Below are 25,938 nucleotides of genomic sequence, written 5' to 3' on the forward strand. Positions count from 1 at the left end.
GTGTGTGTGTGCGTGTTCGTGTGTGTGTTAGACTACAAGCTAAGAAACGAGGCTAAGGTGGATGCTCTCACCACGGAGTTGTACTGCGTCTCACAGTAAGATCTTACTGTGAACTCCATGTCCTCCTCCTCTTTCTCCTTAGCTTGTTTCTCAGGTTCATCCACATCCTTCTCCTGCAGGTAGGTGTCCTGATCCTGAGGCATATACGACATCTCGTCCTTATTTTTAAACTCAAGGCTCAATATGGAGGGGGGCAGAAGCAGGCCTAAGATAACCTGGTTGACAAAACAAACAAACACAGAGCTTAAGAGAAAAATCCACTGTTACGTTTTATTATTTAGAAGTCAGCAGACCAATTCCTGCAGTCACAAAATGCTTGTGATGATGAAATACCGGTCTCTCTATTACTTGCTACAGTAGCACCTGTGAGATATGTAACACCAGTATCACCACTGAACCAAAGGCAGAAATAAACTATGCAGAAAGGGAGAGAAACACAAGGAGAAGCCCTGCACAGCTTGTTTTTAGGGACTGATATATTTTAAGTATATATAAGTTTATGGACGGCTGCATTTATTTGATCAAAAATACAGTAAAAACAGTAACATTGTAGAAATGTTATGACAATCTAAAATAATGTTTTCTATTTTAATATGTTTTAAAATGTTATTTATTATTGTGATGGCAAAGTAGCCATTACTCCAGTCTTCAGTGTCAAGTGACTCTTCAGAAATAATTCTGTGCTGATTTGGTGTTCAAGAAACATTTCTTATTATCACAGTTGGAAACATTAGATTAGGAGATGTGACAAGAACAACACTGTATATTCTTCTCAACAGTTATTGAATGGTTTCAGACCATTTTGATGGACAAGTCTAAGGTGTAAAAGACCACAGATCATGTCAATTTTTAGGGGTTCAAGCAGGTACCCCTGAAACCCTATTGAATTGTTAGAATGGTCCAGGATCAGCAATCTCCACGTAAAACTGATCGGCAGACTAAACTGTAAGTTGTAGACACTTGAAACTTGGAGGGATGGTAGTACTCACACTATCTACAATGTCACCAAGACTCGCCCCAATCGGCCTGATGGGGGCACTACAGCGATCAAAAGTAGGAAATCGCTCATAACTCTAAACCATTTGTTGCAGGCTCAAGTGTCGTATGTCATCTGAATCCTTGGCACACGCTGGACAAAACGCATGCCTTGGATTTGTCCGTCACCCTGGCAAAATTTTTCGGGAATTTTGCATTTTTTGAAAAACAGGCAAAGTAGTCCTATGTTTTTCACCCGATCGGAACCAAACTAGTGCAGGAAGATTCTCTAGAGTGAATATCAATAATTATCAAAAAAAAAAAGTTGAACTTTCGACTCTGTCGCAAAGGGACGCCAAAACGTTCAAAAGGGGCAACTTTTGAATGAAATATGATATCTTAGCCAAACTCACAAAACATATGTAAGAACTGAATCTGAGGTCACATGAAAAAAAGTTGCGGAGCTTGGCCACTTAGTGCCATAACTACACAACCGTTCGTCCTATTGACGAGAAAATTGGTACGCACGCTCTTGGTCCAAATTGCCAAGAAACATGGCCACCATAGGCTGATGAAGTTTGAGCACCTATTAAACAAGGTTAACGGAAGTCGATCGTAAAGAAACTCAGTGGGGCTGTTTTACTCACAGGTCTAAAGGTCTGTGAGAGAAAAAAAAAAACAGCCACTGAGGGGCATTTTTCAAGGGTGTAAACGATTGTATATTTTGCAGTTTTTCACACATATGCACAGTATTCATATTGTATGATAGCCCTCCTCTTTCTGAACAACTTTGCCTCTAAAACCACTGCTGTCAATCAAACGGTTTGTTAAATGATTGAGAAAATGTAAAAAACCTACTTTTGCGAACTAGTCCTAGGTGCAGTTCTCTGGACTCTAGTCTAGGTCAATAACTATCAAAAAAAAAAAAAAAAAGAGATTTACCTATTTGGGAAGCTATAACGGGGTCATGCAGAAAAGGGGCCTGTCCAAACATACCCAAAAGCCTATAAAGCCCAAACAAAAACTCAAAACTTCACGAAACCTGGTGAAAACATGATTCTAAACAGTCATAAATTTTAAGAAACAGCATATTTCTAAGGTAAACGATCTGACCTAAAAATGCATTTTTTTTTTAAATCATTGATTTAGGTCGATACAGGCTTCATTAATAATATGTAACATATTTTTTCATATGAGCTTAAATGCCTTAAAGTGCATGAACATTGGTAATTGCTATTTTTCTGCTATATTTTTCCTTTCATATCCTGAAGTATCAAAAGTCCCAAGAACGATATGTTTCCACTAGTTCATCCTTTATCTATACCCCTTGCTTAACTTTGGCACCTGCAATTAAAGCAGCAACATTGTATATGCCACCATTTCCCATTTTTATGCTGTTTTCTGCAACAAATGTGTCTAGAATTGGGTACTGGCTTCGTGAGAAACAAGGTATTTTCCATAACTTTGTGAATTTAATTACTTTACATAGCCAACCAGTCTAATTTGCACATCTTCTGACAAAAAACTTGCCTGTCATTTTGGTGTCTCTCGAGTAAGAATGATAATTAGACTAGAGATTAAGAAATCTATTAGAGCACTGAAACAGCAGTTGCTGGCCTCATGCTAATGAGGACTTGGTAAATACAACAAAAATGACAGATTCAGCTAAGATAAGATTCACTTTAGCAGGCAAGTTCACCAAATACATGCTAAATATATATGTTGAATATATATATATCATACATTACATAATAAAAAAACATGAATCCAGAGTAAGCCCTCTGCAATAACTGCCATAACTATATGTAATAGACCTGGGTTTTGACAAAGAAATCACTGAATCTACTAAGAAAAGCATGTAAATTTAACTAATTTCGACAAATTTGTTGATTTTACTTTAGTGCACCGAGTTATTTGAACTTTTAGGTGGATGCCGTAGGGAAACTCAACAACTTTAGTAAACAGGACTAAAGAGCATCTAGTGTGTTGTACTAAAGGTCTGTTCACACTGTTGTAATAACCAGACCAGCAGGGGGCGAAAGTGCACCTTAGGTAAAAAAACGAACAGAAACAGAAAGATCACCAGAAGAAGACGACTAACTGAACTTCACAGTCAGATCCTGTTTGAAATATGGCAGAAAGATTAGGTAAGTTTTTGGTGATTTAGTTAGAAACTGTATTCTTCTCAGAGTGTGTGCTATTGTTTTTGAGGAACAAAAAACGAAATTTGAATGAGTTTTACTGACGAGCATAACTGTAACTTTCAGTTAGCTTACTAGCTAGCCAGTTACTTCCAACCTTAGTAGTAATGTAAAATAAACGTGAATAGACATCAGCAAGTATGTTAAGAGATACAGTACAACTTATTAAAATGTGTCATGTCTCGTGTAATCCGTTTTCCAGTATTTAATGTTTGACCAAATGTCATGAAACATAATTATATATATATATATATATATATATATATATATATATATATATATATATATATATATATATATATATTGTGGCGGGAGGGGCAAACGACAGACACAGTGGGTGTGGCGTCAGGCCTCGGAGAGGCTTTTATTAAACAGAAAATAAGGGAAAGTGAGTCCATAAAGTAAAACAGTGTCCAAAATAAAAGGGGAGTCTGGTGTCCTCGGGTGCTGGGGCAGCGTGACGGAACGGTAGTGTTCAGAGGGGAAGGGTCCAGGAGAGGGGCGGAGTCCGGCGGCCGCGGGCGCTTTCCATACTAGCGCCGGGGTGCTAGGGCGGCGGCATCTCCGGCAGGCTCATCCCTCTCGAGCTGTCCGGCGCTGGGGCGGCGGCTTCTGGCGGCCTCAACCGGACCGCGGGTCCGGCGGCTCTCCAAACTCTTGTGGCGCGGGATTCCCTCTTCACCCCCTCCTGGACCCGCGAGGACACCAGCGTGCATGCACGGGGGAAAGAGACCGGTCTCCCGAGGAGAGGCGCGCTCGGGATTTAAACAGCGGCGGTGATGAGGCTTCATTTACATCAGGTGTCCCCATCACACGCCGCCAGCCCGAGCCGATTACACGCCCCTCCTCTCCCCTACACACCCACTCCCGTCGGGAGCCTGGAGAAGGGCGGCGAATACGGGACGGGGTGGTGATGAAAATTAGGGGGGCGGGCAGACGCCTCGCCACATTCCCCCCCCCAAGCGACATCCCCGTCCTAAGGTCGCCGCCCACGCAGGAGTGCTACCTTCCTCATCCAGGCTCCAGCGGTCGGAGTGGGCGGGGATTCCTCTCCAAGGCAACGCTCCCTCTCGCCGCGTACCGGAACAGGGACAGAAAAACCGGTATTAGTCGACAGCCTCAACCAACCGCAGGATAAGTGACTAACTGAAACATCACTTACCCTTCTTGCGGCTGGGAGGCCGTCTCCGTAGTTCTCCGTCCCCGTCCGGGTCTTCACGAGCTTTGGCGAGCGAGAGGGGATGACGTCATCAGGTGTTGCCCACTGCGCTGTCTAAGCCCCGCCTTGCCCGCATTCTCCACCACTGTGGCGGGAGGGGCAAACGACAGACACAGTGGGTGTGGCGTCAGGCCTCGGAGAGGCTTTTATTAAACAGAAAATAAGGGAAAGTGAGTCCATAAAGTAAAACAGTGTCCAAAATAAAAGGGGAGTCTGGTGTCCTCGGGTGCTGGGGCAGCGTGACGGAACGGTAGTGTTCAGAGGGGAAGGGTCCAGGAGAGGGGCGGAGTCCGGCGGCCGCGGGCGCTTTCCATACTAGCGCCGGGGTGCTAGGGCGGCGGCATCTCCGGCAGGCTCATCCCTCTCGAGCTGTCCGGCGCTGGGGCGGCGGCTTCTGGCGGCCTCAACCGGACCGCGGGTCCGGCGGCTCTCCAAACTCTTGTGGCGCGGGATTCCCTCTTCACCCCCTCCTGGACCCGCGAGGACACCAGCGTGCATGCACGGGGGAAAGAGACCGGTCTCCCGAGGAGAGGCGCGCTCGGGATTTAAACAGCGGCGGTGATGAGGCTTCATTTACATCAGGTGTCCCCATCACACGCCGCCAGCCCGAGCCGATTACACGCCCCTCCTCTCCCCTACACACCCACTCCCGTCGGGAGCCTGGAGAAGGGCGGCGAATACGGGACGGGGTGGTGATGAAAATTAGGGGGGCGGGCAGACGCCTCGCCACAATATATATATATATATTTTTTTTTTTTTTAAAGTGCATTAATGCCCAGTATTAATTATTACCATTTTCTTTTCATATTGTATGTGCTCTTTTTTGAGGACTTAAACTCATGCAGTGGAAGTTGAAGTTCTGCTTTTTTTATTGAGTGAAAAAGTCAACTCTTGAAAAACTGATTCAAATATGGATCCTATGGAATATGTAAGTACTCAATTTTTATGTTTTCACATATAATACGCTTATTACCATAGGGTGCACTTTGTAAAATCACACAGAATGATATTCATTATATTGCATGTGATATGAGTGCTATTAAATATGACTTTTTTCATAATTGTACAGACATCAAACAATAACGGGAGATGACCAGCAGTTCTCCATGGCCTTCCACTCTTCCTTGAAGAGGATCTTGCAGATTTTTTACAAGACATGTTTTGTAAGTAATTTTGCCTGTGATATTCTGGTTATTTAGTGTAACGCAAACTATTCTGATCTGGCAAGAAAAAGTCAGGACCCAGAAACAATATAAGAAAGAAAGAAAGTGAAACAAAAAAATTAGGAGAAGGGGAAAATAGTTAGAAAGAAGAGGGAAAAATACTTAAAGGGATTATGGAAATTAAAATTCAACCTTCGTTCATTTTCCGAACACAAATTAAGATATTTTAAATTAAATCTAAGAGCTTTCTGACCCCGCGTAGATATCAACGCGACTACCACTTTCAAGGCTCAGAAACACCAGTGGTTCAACCGTAATTTTATAAAGCTACAAGAATACTTTTTTGTGCGCAAAGAAAACAAAAATAAGAGATTTTCACTTTTCACATTCAGGAGAGTACCATGACGCATGCGTGTGATACTGTTGATGCATGAGCCCGTTGTTCTGACATGGGACCCGCACCTTGGGGCTCTGCACTGCACCTTGTTTACGAGCAGAGGAATTTATGCACATACATCATGGTACTCTCAGGAAGGCATGTCAACTGACGAATCATTGAATAAAGTTTCTATTTTTGTTTTCTTTGCGCACAAAAAATATTCTTGTAACTTCATACCAATACAATTGAACCACTGATGTTCTTAATACCTTAGTACCTTTCTGGGACGTGAATGTGTCAGTTGTGTTGCTGTCTATGCAAAGTAAAAAAAAAAAAGCTCAGAGTTTATCAAAAAATATCTTAATTTTTGTTCTTACAGCTTTGGAACGTCATGAGGGTGAGTAATTCATGACAGAATTTTCATCTGAAAGACAATAGAAATTGGGTAAAAAAACGTAAAAATGACATGGATGACAAAGTAAAAGAAACAACAAAAAAGCAAAGAAGTCAGAAAGGAAGGACAAAAAAGAATGAAGGTAAGCAAATTAAAGAAATATAAAAACAAAAAAGGAGGTTAGAAAGAAATAAAAGAAATCATATCATACCAAAAGAAAGTAAGAGTCTAAGGCTGATGTTACACAGGGCAACTTTTTGAGCCCTGTTGCCAAACAATGTTGTTTGTGCACTTTCCCATTGAGAATGGGCTACAAATTTCTAACTGGACACTTTAGATCAGTCATGGGCCCTGTGTCTCACCTGGTTGTCTGTTGACTGCAACATTGCGAACCCACATTGCTCAGTAGGTTGCACCGTGCATCATCTGTCTTGTATATGAGTGACAGAGACTTGAAAACCACTCGTTTAACATGGCTTATGATGGTGCTCTCTTGGTCATGCTTTTCTGAACATTCTTTAGAAATCATGCAAAATATAAATATGTCAGTTTTTAATCAAAATATTTTTTGTGCAAACAATTGAATGTCTTTTTTTTCCATCTTTGGCATCCACTGCTTTGCCCAGTTTGAAAGGCATTTGCATCTAAAGACAATACACAGTTATAAATGTATGCAACTGTATAACCTTATTACGCATTCTTAATTATATGTAGTTACTTATTTTCTGACATATGCTACTTCTGTTTCTAGGACTGTGAAGAAGTGATGTCAATCAGCATATTGACCAAGATCCCTGAGCTGAGGACTCTACTGTAATAATTTTGGAAGGTACAATTACATTGGACAATCAGTGGAAATGGAAAATCTTCCCCTAACCATGTGCCTGGTCTTTGAACTCAGTTATGCTATGTAAGAAGAGTATCCTCCAGTTTTGAAGGATACCTTTGATTTAATTCAATGGCTGAACCTAAAATAAGATCATCTGATGTAAAAATGTTATTGTGGATGAAGTGGTTCATTTCATTTAGGAAAACTTGCAGTTTGCTTAAAGTGTAGTCAACTTTTGTTGATCTTTGACACACAATGCAAAATATTTGTAATGATATTTGACAGATTTCTTTCCCTCCGCTGAAAGTTTGTATGCCCAAAACGTATGCTTCAAAACGTTCATAAAGAGGTAGTAAAACAAATTCATATGAATGGAGTGTTTTAATCCAAGTCTTCTAAAGAGACACAGTCACTTTATGATGAACATATTTAATTTAAGCTTTTATTCACATATAACTCGTATTACTCAGCACATTTGAGCTTCCATATGAACCAATAAGGTGTGTTTAAGCTTCTGTTTGTCCACTGATGCTGTTTATCATATAAAGACATCACGTCTCTTCATAAGACTTGGATTAAACTGCTTGTTTCATATGAATGTATTTTATTATCTCTTTATGAAAGTTTTGAAGTGTCAAGTTTTTGTGAATAGACTTTCAATGAAAAAGAATCTTATCAGGTCGTGTGATTTAAAAGTATATAATTTTTTCTATTCTACTTTTTTCTATTTGTGCAGTATGTGCAATTTTTTGTTTTAAGGTTGATGCTTTAAATGTAAGGACTTCACATTTTATTAAACAAATAAATGTCCTATTTTTGTGCCAACAATATGATGTCTGTCTTTGTATTAACAACTTAAAGATTTGAGTACAACTTACTTGAGAAATGTAAGGTAATCAGTTTCAACACATTTTGCTAGTAATGTGAACAAAGAAGACTTGTAAAGTCAACTGTTTTGTTTGAGTTCTGTGCACTAAGCTTAACTTAAAACTCTAAGTTAACTAAACTTGTCAAAGTGAGTTACAAATACTCAAAAATGATGAACTAATTTACTTACCAGTTACCACAGGTTTTCTAAGTAAATACAACTTATTACTTTTTACAGTGTGGTCACAGAGCATTTTTTAAGAGGTAAATGTGATGTTATGTGACATATTGTTTACAAGCTGTTATACTGACATCTTTCCACACTGATTAAGCAAGTACATAAAGCAGGACACAGATTTTAGCAGTTGTACTCTTTCATTTAACATATGTTTGGTTGTTCATTTTATGTTTGTTTTGTGCTCTAACTAGTATTAAAAGTGGAAGAGATCAGTTTATGTGCGCTTCTTGTTGCCACTTCTCTTGAACTGAGGCGTTACAGCGATCTGTCACTCCACATTAAACAGCGCTAAAACGGTATTTATTGTTTGAATACTGTAATAAAATGGACAGGATTTCAAATCTGAGATTTTGTTTCATATCAAAAGTAACAAAGCACAAAAAATTTTATTAAATGGGAGGTACTCTACGATTCGAATCGATTAAAATCAAGAAATTTATATTTTTTACCCAGCCCTAGTATGTATTATGTCTATCAATGAGACAACCGTCTAAGACATCTTTCTCCCAAATCTGACCTTCAGGCCAGAGTTCTTGCGCATACGCAGACGTCCCATCCACATGTCGGTGAGAAGCATCTGGCTACAGGTGTGGGCGATGAAGTCCCTGTGCTTGGCAGCCACTGCCAGCTGCAGACAGGTGGCATTACTCCAGTTCTTCAGCTCGTAGGTTAACAGCTTCATGGCCATCTGTTCATCCTGCTTATACGACTGATCGAGCAGCTCAACAGCCAGCTGACCAAACTCCCTGATGGATCAAAAAAAGAAGAAAAAAAATCTGTTCCACAGACACATTTATATGCACATAAACAAACAAGATCATCTCTAGATGAAAAAACAACAGCTTGTTTTAGGTGTGCAAGCAGGATAAGCATTTTCAAATACCATTACAGAGAAAAAAATTGCACACATTAGACGTTTATGAATTTTAGAGGAGTCTTCATGGTCAGTCACTGTGCCTTTGATGAGATGCCAGTTTGGCGCATAACAGATGGTCTTCCCAAACCTCCCCACCCATGGGGAGCAATGGGAACAGGACATGCAGGTGAAATCCTCATCTAAATGCTCATAACATGTATTTACATTCATACCTTGAGTTTTGATTGAGCTCCTGTGAAATGTCATCTACCATGTCGTTCTCTGAAGCTTCATGGGCCATTGCCTTACAGAGCTTGCAGGCCACCAGTGCTTTAGCCATGGCCTCTTCGCCATGCTGCCAGAAGAACAGGGCCATCTTCTGCCGTTTCATCAGCACTGCCCAAACCATCAGCTCATGGAAAGGGAATGGGAAGTGATTAATTTCAGGGTCATCAAGGTCAATGTCTACTTCCTCCTCTCGCTTCTTTGTGGTCTTCTGGCGTCCTCGTCTAATAGGCATGTCATCCTATATAATAGAGATAAAAAAAAAAATCAGAATTTTTTTTTTAGAATAGTAACAATAACAACAATCATTAAACGAGTAATTCACTTTCAAAAAAATTTACAGATAATTTACTCACCCCCTTGTCATCCAAGATGTCTTTTTTTATTCAGTCGTCAAGAAATTATGTTTTTTGAGATAAACATTTCTGGAAATTTCTCCATATAATGGACTTAAATGGTGCCCCGATTTTTTAATCTTCAAAATGCCCTTTAAATGCGTCTTCAAATGGCTGTAAACGATCCCAGCCGACGAAGAAGGGTCTTGTCTACCGAACCGTTCGGTCATTTTCTTAGAAAAATATATTTTTATATACCTTTTAAGCACTGAAACTCGGACGACTTTGAAGCTAGAGGAGCACATGAGACGGAGTTTTTCACCGTTCCCTAACTTTTTGAGCCGAAATACACAGACGATAAACTCTGTCAGAGAGAGAATACTGCGGCGTCGGCGACACAAGCCTCGGGCAGACCGCGTTCAAACGAGACGAGATGGTGGTGCAAGTGTGGAAAATGTCAGCCATTTCCAACGGAGCAGGAATCTCAGTGCTGTCACGACTGGACCACATCTGTTCCACTGTTACAAACAATCGGCGAGTCAGGTGATGGGACTGCTTCAAGCATTCACTGCGTTACAGAGCACAGTGGACGTAGTACGTAGAGTCGCGAACGCGCACTACAAGCCCTAGTGCTGGACGAGTTTCAGTGCTTAAAAGGTATGTAAAAATATATTTTTCTAAGAAAATGACGGAATGCTTCGGTAAACAAGACCCTTCTTCGTCGGCTGGGATCGTTTACAGCCATTTGAAGCCGCATTTAAACTGCATTTAAACGGCATTTTGAAGATTCAAAAACCAGGGCACCATTTAAGTCCATTATATGGAGAAATTTCCAGATATGTTTATCTCAAAAAACATAATTTCTTGACGACTGAAGAAAAAAAGACATAAATATCTTGGATGACAAGGGGGTGAGTAAATTATCTGTAAATTGTTGTTCTGAAAGTGAACTACTCCTTTATGTATATATAAGTAGAATAAATTATAGGAACTTTACTGTCCCGGTTTGCTCTTTTCATTTTAATATGTAGAGTCAAGCCAAAAACTACTCAGACACCAGATATAATTTTTTTTATATTTTTGTACTAGTGGGTTTAAAATAAAGTGAACTGTGACATATTATAGCCAAAAACTCTTTATACAGTGGACTACCAGTAAAACTGAGAAAGAATTGATTTGACACTTTGACCTGACCATGTTTTGTTACATACCTTTCTATCAAAGTTATCTGCCATTATCAAGATGAATTTGTTCTGACACAGTTTAACTCTTATCACATTTTATTACCAAAAGTATAGTGAATAAACTGTGAACATGTGAGAAAATGATTATGATAAATGTATGATTCAATTTTGGTTTGGCTATATATAATAATTACCAGAAATATGAATTAAATATAACAACAAAAACAACATTATTAGTATTAAATTGTATGCTTATTAATTAAATTAAAATTATATTATATATGCTTATTATTATTAAAATATATATAAATATTAAAAAAGCAAAGTAAGACAATAAATTACCTATAATTTATATCCTAATTGTGATTATTAAAAGTCAGAGGACCAGTAAAAACAAATGTAAGATAATTATAGGTAATTATAGTATTTGAATTGTTTTCGTATAAACCTCTGAACACGCAATACAAGGAGCATTTTCATTATGAACCTTCATTACTTGGTTTCAACCCTCCAAATCAACGGAGAGCTTAAAGAAAGCGTTTCAATGAAACTCAGTGGGGATTTTATTGGAAAGCAGTGGGAAACATGAAATTAAGAAATAAATCTCACCTCCATTCCAAGCAGCTTCAGGGCTTTTGGCTACAACACACACAAAAATAAAATCACATACAGGACAAAAATAACAAGACACGTTAGATTTGATTTACGTGTTTTTCAAATCGTTTCACCATCCTTCTGGTACACATGTAAAAACATGGCATGTTTAATGAGTAGATAGGATTCTTTATGCTAAGCAATGATACATTTAGAGCATCCCTCTGGTGCCACTGCAGATGTCTGATCTATTTCAAGCTTATATGGCAGCATATGTGGAACGATGTATGTGCGTATGTGATAAAATGTACTCACAATATTGAAGTGCATGAACAGATTCATGAATACACACTCTCAGACACACATTATCTACAAGCAATCTACTATTGCAGATAAAACGCTGCTGTGACATTGGCATGATGGAGCAGCAATGTTTAATGTCCTCACACCCCCTGAAATCCGTTCTGCGTCAGAGGGTCGAGATTTGTGACTTAGATGCCTGAGCCTTCAGATGTGTTCAAAATGTGTGAGAAAATTAGATATCATCCAGGTGTCAGTGGCTTGAGAATTTGTCTTGACTCCTGTTTACTCTGCAGAGCTGAAGAACCGCTATATGGAAATTTGCTCTGCACTGAGGATCTAGTTTGTGTTAGTCCCATATGCCATCTCTCTCTGGCAGCTTTGATGGGAAATATTTTTTTCCCAGGTGGGTCATGCTGATATAAAAAAAAAACTGAGCGAAACACATTACAAATTTCCTTTGGAAAAATGTTTTCATTTATGGGAAACTGAGGGAATAATCTTGCATTTGAAAAGCAAGTATAATACTTTTCATGTAAATGTATATTTCTATAGTTCATCACCCAGCTACAAAGATGTTTTAATGACACATTAAAATAATCATATTCCAAAACTGTTTACATATAGTCCACAAGAGAAAACAATAGTTGAATTTATAAAATTGACCCTGTTCAAAAGTTTACATCTGCTTGATTCCTATTTCTGTGTTGTTACCTGAATGATCCACAGCTGTTGTTTTGTTTGTTTTGTTTTGTGATAGTTCTTCATGAGCCCCTTAGTTTGTTCTTTAGAAAAAATCCTTCAGGTCCCACAAATTCTTTGGTTTTCCAGCATCTTTTGTGTATTTGAGCCCTTTCCAACAATGGCTGAATGATTTTGAGATCCATCTTTTTACACTGAGGACAACTGAGAGACTCATACATTTACAAACTACTACAAAAGTTTCAAAAGGTCACTGATGCTCCAGAAGGAAACACAATGCATTAAGAGCCTAAGGTGGGAAAACTTCTGAACAGAATGAAGATGTATACATTTTTCTTATTTTGCCAACAAATCATAGTTTTTACATTCAGTATTGCCCTTCAAAAGCTACAGAAGATACTTACATGTTTTCCAGAAGACAAAATAAGTTCAATTTACCCTGATCTTCCAGTTCAAAAAGTTTTCACCTCCAGGCTCTTATCCCATTGTGTTTCCTTCTGGAGCATCAGTAAGCACTTGAACTTTGTGTAATAGTTACATGTAAGTCCCTCAGTTGTCCTTAGTGTGAAAAGATGGATCTCAAAATCATAGAGTCATTGTTGGAAAGGGTTCAAATGCAAAATATGCTGGATAACCAAAGAATTTATGGGACCTGAAAGATTTATCTTTTCTTTTCTTTTTTTAACTTAAATTGTTTCACATTTATTCATGGAATACTATGCATGTAATCTCATAACTTTATGACTATTTTATTCTTTTAATATTCCAAAATCATTCTTAAAATGCTACGACGATATTCTAGTCTATGCTGATTTGGTGAAACATTTTAAAAAACATCTTATTATATATTTCTTATAGACCATGCTGCTTAGTATTTTGTTTAGAATGGAAATTTCAAAAGAACAGCATTTATTTGAAATATAATATTTTTGGTATGTAAGTCTTTACTGTTACTATTAATGTATCCTTGCTGAATTAACATTTTTTCTTTTAAAACAAAACAAAAAACTTCTAAAACTGATTTTCAACCTTATATCCAAGGTCGTTTGAAATTCAATTAAATTCAGAATGTTGTAAAAAGGGATAGTTCACCAAAAAATGAAAATTTTGATCTTTATCTGCATACCCCCAGGGCATCCAAGATGTAGGTGACTTTGTTTCTTCAGTAGAACACAAATTAAGATTTTTAAATTGTTGCAGTCTGTCAGTCATATAATGGCAGTCAATGGGACCCACGGCTTTGAGAGTAAAAAAACATACACAGACAAAACCAAATTAGGTGTTAACACATGAAACAATCGGTCTGTACAAGAAACTGAACAGTATTTATATTGTTTTTTTACCTCTGATCCAATGTCCAACTGTCCTGAGCGTGTTCACAACAGCCGACGCGTGACGTGTCAATGTGCTCTGGCATAGTAGAATCTGTCACGCATATACGTCACTCATTGTTTACACAGAGAGATTGTGGGTATGACGGCTACTTAAAATGGTAATTACTTGTACTTATCCTGATTGTTGCAACCGATTAAAAACTAAAAGATTACGTGATTTACGTGATTTTTCACCGACTCCCAACTGTTGAGCCTGATCGACTGAAGTTATGGTTGCTTGCTCTTCGTCACACACTGGCTGAATGCGCTCAGGACAGTTGGACACTGCGGTGGATCAGAGGTAAAAAAAAAAATGCTACAAATACTGTTCCGTTTCTTGCACAGACCGATTGTTTCATGTGTTAAGACATCAATGTAGCGTCACAAGTCGTAGGGTTTAATTTGTTTTTTTCTGTGTATGTTTTTTTGACTCTCAAATCCGTGGGTCCCATTGACTGCCATTATATGACTGACAGACTGCAACGGTTTGAGTAAAAATGTTTGTTTGTGTTCTCCTGAAGAAACAAAGTCACCTACATCTGGAATGCCCTGGGGGTAAGCACATAAACATCAAATTTTCATTTTTGGATAAATGATCCCTGTTTATGTTTCTCAGTCATTCCTGTAGAGCAGTGACGTTTCTAGCTTGTATGATGCCATGGGCGAACCACCCATAAATGAAATTAATTTTACATAATGTTTTGTTAATGTTACTGTGTGGTTATGTAAGCTAATTGGACAGAAAAAGGAACGTTGTTGCATAAGTGTAAAATCATAACATAATATAACATGTGGGTTGCCCATGTCACCAATGCCTAGACCCGCCGTCTTTTTACTTGTAATGTAACATCTTCATTCTTAAAATCTTAGTACAATGCCATTTTAGAGCTACAGCCATTTTTTTCAATAACATACTCTTTTGGGTCCAAAGAGGTTGTGATAGAGGGTCCGAAATCTCTTCCTAGTGTAATTGCAGCGATAGGCTCCGCCCATGAGGTATTCGATTACCAATCCAATGTCGATCAGGCTGATACGATAGTCGGGAGGCAGGTTACCCTGAAGACAAAAAGGTTACTCATAACAACACTGAACCTGTGCCAACAGTTATGGCTATGAAAATACAAACAAACCGTAAGGTCAGCGACCAACCACGCGCTCAACTACATACACACCCATACGTTCTCACACCACAAACACACTGACATATTGCTAGAAGGAATCAAGATAATTGAAGAAGATTGTCTGATTCACCTTGAGGTAGATCCAACTGAACCCTGGATATTCTTGCTTGGAAAGAACACACAAGGTCAGTGAGACAGAATCATATTAAAGGGACAGACATCCCACTGAGACCAAGCAAGTCTAGAATCAGGGTTTGATGCCATATTGAACTGACCATGAAAACAATGTGCCTCTCTACAAAAAAAAAAAACCATTGAGAGTCAGAGCGTAGGAGAGAGAAAGTGAGTCCAATAATGGGCAGGACAAAAAAAGAGAGGGGAGAAGTGATAAGAAGCGATGCCTCGGTTGCTAATTTAATGATTCGACTCATCTTTACGTTTATGCCAATATTACTGAGCTTTTCTAATTAGACGCTCCTTATCAGGGTGTTGAAATTTTGATTGTACGACTTAACAACATGAAGCGTACATGAAGTCCTAAGATTCCTCCTTTCATTAGATCTATGGGCCAAATCCCTTTTAGCAAAATTACATCCCACATCCTGCCTTCAGACTATGATAACTAGGCTCTGCTCTGGTTCTGTAATTACCAATGCAGAGCCACCATGGATCTTCTAAGCTGAGCTAATTACTTCAACCTCAGCAAATGCCACAAAATGTTTCAACTGGCTGATCAGAATCACAGGTGATGCTGCATTTCATTTGTGCAAGGCATTTTGTACTAGAGTAAGTTGATGTGGCACCCATTTTAACATCGTGTTAATCTCCAGGGACACAGAGAAGGTTCCTGCCTTTAAAAAGTACAAAAAGTCCTTTATTGGACAAAGTGAAGACTAGACTAAAAACCTCATGGTGTACCTGCATTGAGTCTTTTAAAAGTTGAATTTGCAGTTTATGCACAAATGTCACTATAAGAAGACTGCGAAAATCACCAGAGTGCAAAAAGAAGGCAACCATGTGTCCTATTATGTCTTGAAAATGCACTTAGGAATAGTAATTAAGAAAAACGAGCTATACACGAGTGCCTTAGGAAGCAACAAACCCATTGTTCCGACTGTTTTATAGTCTGAAAACCACTGAAACAAGCAAGAGAGGACACAGACAGAAAAAAAGCAACTAATTGGCCTAATCTCTCTGTCGGGGCTAAGAAGCAGGAAAGACACCTTTGCTAAATATGCAACAGAAATCTAAGACTACTCTAACACTTAGACTCACACTCTGACATCCACTCACACGCATGCACACACATGCATACAGAAACACACACTCTCAGCTGCATGCACAGTGAATTCTTACCTTTTTCACATCTCTGACAAGGTGGTACAAGGTGTTGGATGGACCATGCCTCTATTTAGCACAAACAGAAACAAATATAACCTTTAAGTATCAGTTACATCTAACCACAAACAAGAATTTAAAAACAAATAAGTACATGATGTGCAGTTGTTACCTCAAAGGGATTGTTTATCCAAAAAGATAAGGCTGAGTAAATGATGCAACAAATATCATTTCTGGGTGAACGATCACTTTATAAAGCTGAATCTACCTGATATCACCTTTAAATATTACTATGAATGTAATTTGTGACCCAGGACCACAAAACCAGTCATATAGGTCATTTTTTCTGAAATTGTGCCCTCCACTAATATTGGCACCCTTGGTAAATATGAGGGAAATCTCATTATGAAATGTTTTTCTTCAATGCATGTTGGCCACAATTATTGGCACCTCTAGAAATTCTTATGACTAAAATATCTCTTAAGTAGGCGGTATTCCCATTCATATCTAAATGTTTAGCACACCAGGATGACTAGGAGCATGAAATTGTCTAGCCATGACTTCCACAGGATTATAAATATGAGAAACACTACGGCAAAATTCCCTTAATCATCCATCACAAGAAGTAAAAACCCAAGAATATAGTTCTGGTGTGCAGAACAAGACTGTTAAGCTTCACAAAATAGAAAATATAAAAGAAAAAAAAAAAGAAAAGAGCTAAAGCATTATAAAAAAAATACCCATTTCCACCACCAGGGCAATAATTAAGAAGTTCCAATCAACTAAAGAATCTGTACTAAAGAGTATGTGTGTCTATATTGTCCTAATACATGGTTAGGAGGAGAGTTTGAATGGCCAATGACTTGCCAAGGATCACAGCTGGAGAATTGAAGAGATTAGTTGATTGTTGTGGTCAGAAAGCCTAAAAAAACAGTCCAAAAAAATTAAACAGTCTCTACATCACCACATGTTGTTTGGGAGGGTTTCAAGAAAAATGCTCCTTGCTCATCCAAAAACAAACTCCAGCATATTCAGTTGTCAGACAAGACTGGAACCTCAAATGAGACTGGCTTCTATGGTCAGATGAAACTAAAAAAAGAGCTTTTTGGCAGCAAACCCACCAGATGGGTTTGGTGCAAACAGGGGAAAAAGTACCTCTGTTAGAAATCTTGTAACAGGCTGTGGCTGGATCTTCCATCAGGACAATGACAAACATCAAAATCAACACAAAATTAAGCTTCTGCCATGGCTGTCCCAGTTCCCTGACCTGAACCCTACAGAAAATGAGTAGGGTGAACTACAGAAAAGAGATGGGATTGTGAATCTGAAGGACCTGGAAAGATTCTGTCTGAAGAAATGGTCTCTGATCTCCTGCCAGCTGTTCTCCAAACTCATCAGGCTTTATAGGAGAAAACTCAGAGCTGTTATCTTGGAAGAAGGATGTTGCAATAATAGTGCCAATAATTGTGGCCAACGTGAACTAGAGAAAAACAATTACTTCATAATGAGATTTTCCACCCACTTTTTATTGTTTTCCTTCAATGATATGTTAGAATTTTGTGAATTTTTAAAATAAAAGATCAAAAGGATAAACAATGCAGATTCATTTTCACAGCCACCTTTGCTCATGTTTACGAAGGCTGCTAATATTTTTGTGGAAACTGTGATACGTTTTTCAGAATTATTTCATGATTTTTTTTTTTACTTAATAGTAGTGTATGTATAACAAATATAGTCCAGTGGGATCCAAATGTCTTAGACCACATTGAAAAACAAGGATTCAAAATCTCATTTAATCTAACATAGCTTCATTACCGTATTATAGAGCTCTTCAAGTCTGGACAGCGTCAGGAAGCGGTGCATGCTCACTCCATTCTCAATCAACAGCTTCACAAAGTCCACTCTGTCCAGCACCAGTGCATCCAGCATAGACTGCTCTAGAGAGCCCACCTAATCACACATAAACAAAGCTTACAGGTCCAGAACACACAATAAAACAGACAAACAGGTGCACAGCAATGAATCAATTTCATGAATTTTAATCTGGTTGAAATGCACCCCGCCGTCATTAGCATCTACCGTGTTTAATTAGAGTCAGAGTAACACAGAAGTGTTTCTCGTCCTCTCTGTAATCAATAAAGTATCTCTGTATCTAAATGAATTACAGAGTTGGAGTGAGTGGATATTGCCTACAGGCCACTGCTGTCCATAAATGAAGATCTGGCTTCGAGCGATGTCAACTCTGTTCCAAGCTAAAGCCAGGCTCAGTTGATCTGGAGCGGATGCATTGGCCCCTGGACAGACAAGCAAAAGGGCACATAATTAAGGTCAGTTCACTTGCTTTAACAAAACCATCTTTAAAAAGCCCTGGGGAATATGTTAACGAGAACATATACAATAATGGATGCGCTGTGTAGCTAAATGTCTATTAAGCATTACTAATTTTACAGTCTGATGTCTTTAAAATGCTTGGCATGCTTAAGCATCCTCAACTCCCATTGATTTACAGATTCCTCGCACAGTGGAGAATCCTAAGGAATCCCTGGCTCTCACATCATTACAATGCATAGTGTTATGCCTGTTTAAAAAGCTGATTCTAGAGATAAATCACAGAGGAAAGCACTCTCCAGGGTCTCTAGCACTTTGCTCTGCTCCTGCTTCAAGCTAATAAACCTTCCCCCTGAGCAGCAGGACATTTGTCTTTACTTACTCTGGCCTGGTCTGGAGGGTAATCTTTCCAGACACAGTCCATTAAATAGACACCTCCGTGGCTTGTCTAGGTGTCGCCGTGTATTAAACCATATTTGCATAATCTCAGTTAAGTGCTCGGAAATATTCTGCCCGACACCATTTATAGGCTCTTAGACCTAAAATACGGATGTGGAGGTTTGTAGCACTTGGAAATGGCCATGTGGGGCACCTTGTGCTTTTGTAGTTCATGATGTATTTAGTTACTGAATTGATGCCAGATGAAACAAGTCCTCAGCAACAGGAAGGCGCTGTATCAGCAAAGATTGGTCACATAATTATGTATAATTAAGTCTCTGAGGATGAGCTTTAATTGCTGTTTTCTGTTGCTTTGAACTCTAGCTGAGGTTGGCTTTATGTTTCGCTTTAATTTCACACTACATCATTATAAATCCTGACAATATTCACAAGTGTGTTCAATGATACATGGAACGACTGAGCTACTGATAAAAGCATGATTTATAATATAAAATTCCATGTTTAGAGTTATTAGCATATCACACACTCTAAATCAGCAATCAACTGATTCACTTAGTTTGCTATAAAGACATTTAAGATAACAATAAACATGCATTTTACAATACACGTAAGTGTTAGTGATATAAATATGGCGTAAATTAATCAAAAAGACAACATTTTATCTGTTTACTGACTGATAAACATCCCATTCATTCATTCATTAAGGGAAAGGAAGAGCTGGGAACTGCACGAGTAAATCATTCTTTAGATGCGCTGCACATTACTATGAATTATGCAAGAGCCATGCTGCTGGCTTTCAGAGCAACACATGGAGCTCTTGAAGCAAAGGCTTCACTGGAATCCCATCTATTGATGGGATTTAAAAGTGGGTCTTAAGAAGCATAGCCAGTAGAGCTTGCACTTTACTCACTCCACTCAGTGTTAAATATAATGTTAACCTGACAATTGCAGGCACTACAAAGTTGGTGGGCGGTAAAATGACAGTTAGTGTGTGATCAGAAATAATCTCTGTTCTGGGATGGAATCGATTTATGGGAGATATACAGGAGATTAACACATTGTAAGTAAGATGGTGTTTTATGACTGTTTTAACAGTCAGAAACTGATGGGCACTCCTGTGAATGACTTGGAAACTCACACGAAGATGTTTGAGAGAGCCCTCATCATTATTTTACAACAAGGAATCATAGGGCCTTAAGATTTCAGCGATGAAGAAAACACGGACAGAATCATGGCGTCCAGTCATGAAAGTGGAATTTACTGTATAACGCAGAATGTCACAGAATTTGTCAAATTTTGGATGAATAAATCAAAAGTAGGTCAGTACATGTAAATCAAAATGTGATTTGGACTGATGTCTATGAATATTAAATCCCTTCCAAAAAATACTATTTAAATATTAATCCTGCATGTTCTGTGTGTCTGTGTGAATAAATGAAGCAAACGCGCAGTTTTGTTTACTACACACATACTGAAGTGCTTGTGGTGTTCAATATATAAGTTGGACACATAAACATAAAACACGTAAACATAATCTCTTTAGAACTGCTCTGAGAGTCACTTTATGAGCATTTTATGGTTTCTTTTGAGAAAAACTATTGTATCATTTACAAACTGAAACTTAAATGTCTTCACAGCAAGTTTGGTTTAACTTGAAGAAACTGTGACAGAAATATATTACTTAATGTAATGATAGTACTACTACTACTAATAAAATTATTATTAAGACAACTTTTAAGGAAAATTAACAAGAAAATATTTACCAGAATGTATTAGTAATTCTGAAAATAATAAATGATTAAATTAATTAATTAATAAAATCAATTAATTAGAGATGCTTTTGATTATTAAAATATGCCATTAAAATGGAATACAGAATTTGTTAATAATAAAACTGAGTTTCAGAAAAAAATAAAACGTATTTCATAAGGCCTTAGAAATTTACTTTTGGTTAAACTTTCAATAAATTGATATTAAATTGTGTACTTTTTTAATTTCAATTAATTAGACATGCTTTTTGATTAATATTTTTAGTGTAACCATTAGACTCCTAAACAGAGTCTACAAAAATGAAAACGGAAAAAACTGAATTTGGAAAAAAAATAAACAGATTTCATAGAATGCTAGAATTACTATTTAAACCAGGGGTCTTCAAATATTTTCAGGCCATTGATTACTTGTTGGAGAGATCACAGAGCAGAGCAGACACCCTGTACTGTACCCTGTACATATCATAAACATTCTATAACAATAACTTAAATTTAGCTGTATTAAAATAATTCTAATTAAAATCATAAACACACAAAAAAATAAATTTTAGATTTTTTTTTAAAACAAAAGAAGTACCAGGGGTACTCTGGTAGTGTTAGAATATTGTCTTGGACAAAAGGGCAAAAATTTTTAAAACCAACATTTGCTAACTTACATATTTATGTATTTATGAACTTGAAAGAAATAGAATAATAATCTACATTGGTGAAGTTATGTACTTGAATGAATACAGAGGACATGAATTTTAGCTTTGGTTGAAATGATACTGTATTTTTGTTTGTATTTTTTCCCCACAAAAATTAACAAATTTTCACACCCAAATCATCACATATTGATGCTTTGCCAGCACCCTTTGGCGTTACTTTCGACACTCAGGGTACCCCTTTATCGTCATTTTTTAACATACAGGGTCCTCCATTGGTTTAAATAAAAAACTTTTGGCGTCAATACGCAGACACAATAGGCATTGGGAAATGTATCATCATAATTAAATTATATATTGAATAATAATATTGCCATTATTGCATATATTTTGTGGCATGATTTTTCAATGTAAACAGACAACAATCTTATTTACATTACACAATTTACACATTTATGAGCAGGTAACCCAACCCCTAAACCTACCATTTTTCAATAAAACACAGGATATAACAAGCAGATACAACTACAGACATAATTTATTTAAAAAATATCAATATTCCAAGTCTTCCGAGGCAAAACAATTGATTTGTGAGAGGAATAAACATAATCACTGTTGCATAAAGATCTGCTTCAGAAGACTTGTTTGTAACTTTTGTACTGCTCTTTTATGGTCAGTTTTTGCAATAAATACCTGTGACTGTATTTTTATTTGCCTGTTACGTGTTTTATATTGTTTAGAAATGGGTGGGTTCAGGATAGGGGTGGGGTTACGTATGATTTCTACTTTTACAAATGCATGCAAACCATTAAGTTAAGGCAAACAACTGCAAGCAATGAAGTAACCTGCATGTCGAAAAGTGACACTGTGCAAAAAAAAAAATGACACTAAAGGGGTACCTTGGGCACAAAAAAGCAATGCCAAGGAGTCCTGGCCAAGCATCAATATGTGACAAGTTAGGAGTGAGAACAGTGTTGCAAAAACCTGATTAAAATGAAACAATATTTGAAATAACTTTTTTAATTTTTAATAAATAAAATCCCCTGCAGTACCACTGCAGACCCGCTGCTGAAGACTTTAATTAAAACCAGCAAGTCCATAGATACATATGAATATCTACAAATATCCAAATATTACCTTTCAGAAGAGCTGTTAGAATGGCCAGATCAATGTCCTGGTGTCCCTCCGATCCCATCCGAAACACTGTTATCTGAGAAAGAGAGAGATTGCATTTTTGTTGGCATCACATGAACGTCACAACTGTTTGAGTATGATAGCATGATAAAAGCAAATCCAATCATAGTGATAACTGCTTTGTGTCTTGGCAATAGCAAAGAGAAATGACAAGAATAGAGCTAGAGGGATTTACGGAAATGCTCTGCAAGCACCGCCATAACCGCAATTGCACTTCTGTAATCACTGCAATGTCGCATATGAAGGGCACCTTGCAGCACCATGTGCGACGTGTGTGTTCTGAATTCCAGAACATATAACGTACAGGCCATTAATCTAACGCCTGTCATTTGGACAATCCACCTTTCTTTCAGTAGCCATTTTCCATCTGGTATGGACTAATGAACTTATGTGTGGAAGTGGGAGGATTGGTTCAGCCTAATGTCAATGGTGTTTTCATTTTCATCCCCTCAAGCCACCATGAAATGATGGCACATTTAGGGTGTGTGTGAGCTTGAGAGGTGGCGGCGGCAGAATAAAGAACTAGCACTTGGAGCACTTCAGTTAGCTTAAATAACGGAACATATAATCCTTCAAAATGTCTTATAGTTCAGAACTGATGCATAAAGTAATGGTGCTATGCTTAGGTCTTGCGCGGTAAGGTTCTGTGTGCACTATGAAATCTTTTTGCTGGTGAAATTGGAGAGTAAATGGAATGTAATCGTATCGAACAAGCACTTCATCTCCTCTACAAAGAGTATGGTGACGGCCAATTACCGAAGTGACAGTTATTGATGACCCTGTGACTATGGAGGTGACCCGACTCTGTGTGTGTGTTTGAGACATAAGAGATATTGACCTTTACAATATGTCCCTATACAGTATATGTCAATTTAACCCTTACTGTTTATCCTATGAGAGAACAAATATTATGATATGTATTGTTTTTTCTTTTTATAGGGCTGGGTTTTGAAACAAATGTTACAGTTCAATTCAAAATGGAATTTACTCAAGGAAAAATACATTTCTAAAATAATGCTGTAAAATATACACGAGAGTCAGTTGTACTACATTACTGTAATATTGAAGGTTAAAATTAACTTATTTGTATACAAACGCTTAAATTACAATTAGTAACTTACATAATTATATTTCTACTCCAATGTCTTCTTTTAAATATAAACATTTAAACAGTGTCTGTCATGAAAACTTATATACCGAATTATAATGAATGTTATATGCATATATTTAGTGAAAAGCTCCTCTTTAAAGTACATTTTTCTAGCTGACTAATGAGTTTATAGTCACCAAATATGTTTGTTTTTTTTTTTAGATAAATGTGACGTTACTTGACATTGTTTACAAGATCTTACATTGACGTCTTTGTGAGGCTGAAACACTGATTGGACAATTACATGAGACAGGATATGGATTTTGGCAAGTTGTACGCTTTCTTTTAACCTAGCCTACCTTTGGATGTTCATTCAGGCTATTTATTTTGTGCTGAACCCACACCGGGACTGCTGTTCCCTGTACTTAGGGCTTCGGATGGGTGCGCTGCACGCAAACAGTGCTCAAGTTTTTTACCTTCCAGCACGTAAATCGCTTAAAGGGATGGTTCGGAGTAGAATTGACTTCATTGCTATGCACTCCGAAGCCCATGTAAATACCCCATCCGAAGTTTTTTTTACCTTAGTCAAACATTTATGGAGATATTAGAGTTTTTCGAATTGCTTGTTACAGGAGTGAATGGTACATGTGATGTATCTCGTAAATTGCACCACTAAACGTGCAAGTAATCTTACCAAACTTGTACAGTAGTGTAAATAGGTTATGTACTCACAAAACGCTGCATCAGAACATTTGTAAGTCCACCATGAGTGTTTTAAAAACACGTTTTAGCCGATGCCTACTAGTCTCAAAAACTACAAATGGCGACACGTCGACATCACTTCCCTGGTTTGAAAAAAGCACGTAAAAGTCCTCCTTCAAGTGGACATGCACACAGATGTAGTAGGAGGACTTTTACGTGCTTTTTTCAAACCAGGGAAGTGACGTAGACTTGTAGTTTCTGAGACTAGTAGTTCTCGGGTAAAACGTGTTTTTAAAACACTCATGGTGGACTTACAAATGTTCTGATGCAGCGTTTTGTGAGTACATAACCTATTTACACTACTGTACAAGTTTGGTAAGATTACTTGCATGTTTAGTGGTGCAATTTACGAGATACATCACATGTACCATTCACTCCTGTAACAAGCAATTCGAAAAACTCTAATATCTCCATAAATGTTTGACTAAGGTAAAAAAAAACTTTGGATGGGGTATTTACATGGGCTTCGGAGTGCATAGCAATGAAGTCAATTCTACTCCGAACCATCCCTTTAAAATCACATTTAAATGCGAATGCAGGAATCGTTAAGTGGAATGAAAATACACGTATCTTATCGAATACCCGGTTCTTAGAACCGATTCTAAAATGGAACCGGTTCTTGATACCCAACCCTACCTAAACCACCCGACAGTATGAACAAAAGTGAATGTGAAAACGCAATCACAAGCATGCCGTTTTAGCTTGTTTTCCAATCTTTCAGCTCTTTCACTGTGAGTTATGTTTTTCATGGGATTCATACCCAAGGATTTCGCATCATTTATCCAATTCTGTGCCGGCTGAGCTACCGAGCAAGCTTATGTCTGGAGAGCGCAAACATACGGAGCTGTAATCACATCTGTGTATGGAAACAATTACAAGTGCTTGCTGTTTTAATGCCTCTGGTGTTCATTTCTTTCAGAAACTGAAGTGATTTTGCATTGCTACTGTATTTTGTGTCTTGCGAAAAAGTTCCCACAGGTATGTTTTTGCCATGAGATCAGGTTACCAAAAACATGTCTATCTGAACTTGAATGGCATTGTTTCTCCTGTGAAACATAAAATGAAAAATTCTAATAAGCGTTTTGACTGTTTTTTAACTGTTCCAGGTTACAGATTTAAAATGACAAGAGGTTGAATAACCCTGACAGAATTTACATTTTTGGATGAACCATCCTTTTATATTCAACACACATCACTTAAACACAGCAGGAGAGAGAATCAGACATTGCTAGTTCTTTTTAATATTTCATATCCATATTGAGAGTACACAGCTGACCTACGGGACATGTCTCTGATTTATGAGCCTGTAGTAGCTGAATTGAACAGGTCAATAATGGAT

At 37.8% G+C, this 25,938-nt stretch overlaps 1 protein-coding gene across 12 annotated transcripts in view; it reads right to left on the reverse strand.

Annotated features, from left to right (window-relative positions):
- Positions 1 to 25,938, reverse strand: part of trpm3 (transient receptor potential cation channel, subfamily M, member 3) — a 195,088-nt gene that overhangs the window by 25,068 nt on the left and 144,082 nt on the right. For 2 of the 12 annotated variants that reach the window (XM_073840237.1, XM_073840233.1), the window contains 10 exons: positions 22,691 to 22,763; positions 18,607 to 18,707; positions 18,229 to 18,363; positions 16,432 to 16,482; positions 15,206 to 15,241; positions 14,870 to 15,010; positions 11,595 to 11,624; positions 9,415 to 9,707; positions 8,843 to 9,071; positions 108 to 275 (listed from right to left, as the gene is read on the reverse strand). In XM_073840237.1, the coding sequence (XP_073696338.1) occupies positions 108 to 275; positions 8,843 to 9,071; positions 9,415 to 9,707; positions 11,595 to 11,624; positions 14,870 to 15,010; positions 15,206 to 15,241; positions 16,432 to 16,482; positions 18,229 to 18,363; positions 18,607 to 18,707; positions 22,691 to 22,763 (1,257 nt within the window). Of the gene's footprint in view, positions 1 to 71; positions 276 to 8,842; positions 9,072 to 9,414; positions 9,708 to 11,594; positions 11,625 to 14,869; positions 15,011 to 15,205; positions 15,242 to 16,431; positions 16,483 to 18,228; positions 18,364 to 18,606; positions 18,708 to 22,690; positions 22,764 to 25,938 lie in introns of all 12 variants that reach the window. The other 10 variants (XM_073840239.1, XM_073840235.1, XM_073840238.1 and 7 more) reach the window with 8 other exon arrangements.

Source organism: Garra rufa, chromosome 5 (genome assembly GCF_049309525.1).
Source record: "Garra rufa chromosome 5, GarRuf1.0, whole genome shotgun sequence".
NCBI classification, from domain to species: Eukaryota; Metazoa; Chordata; class Actinopteri; order Cypriniformes; family Cyprinidae; genus Garra; species Garra rufa.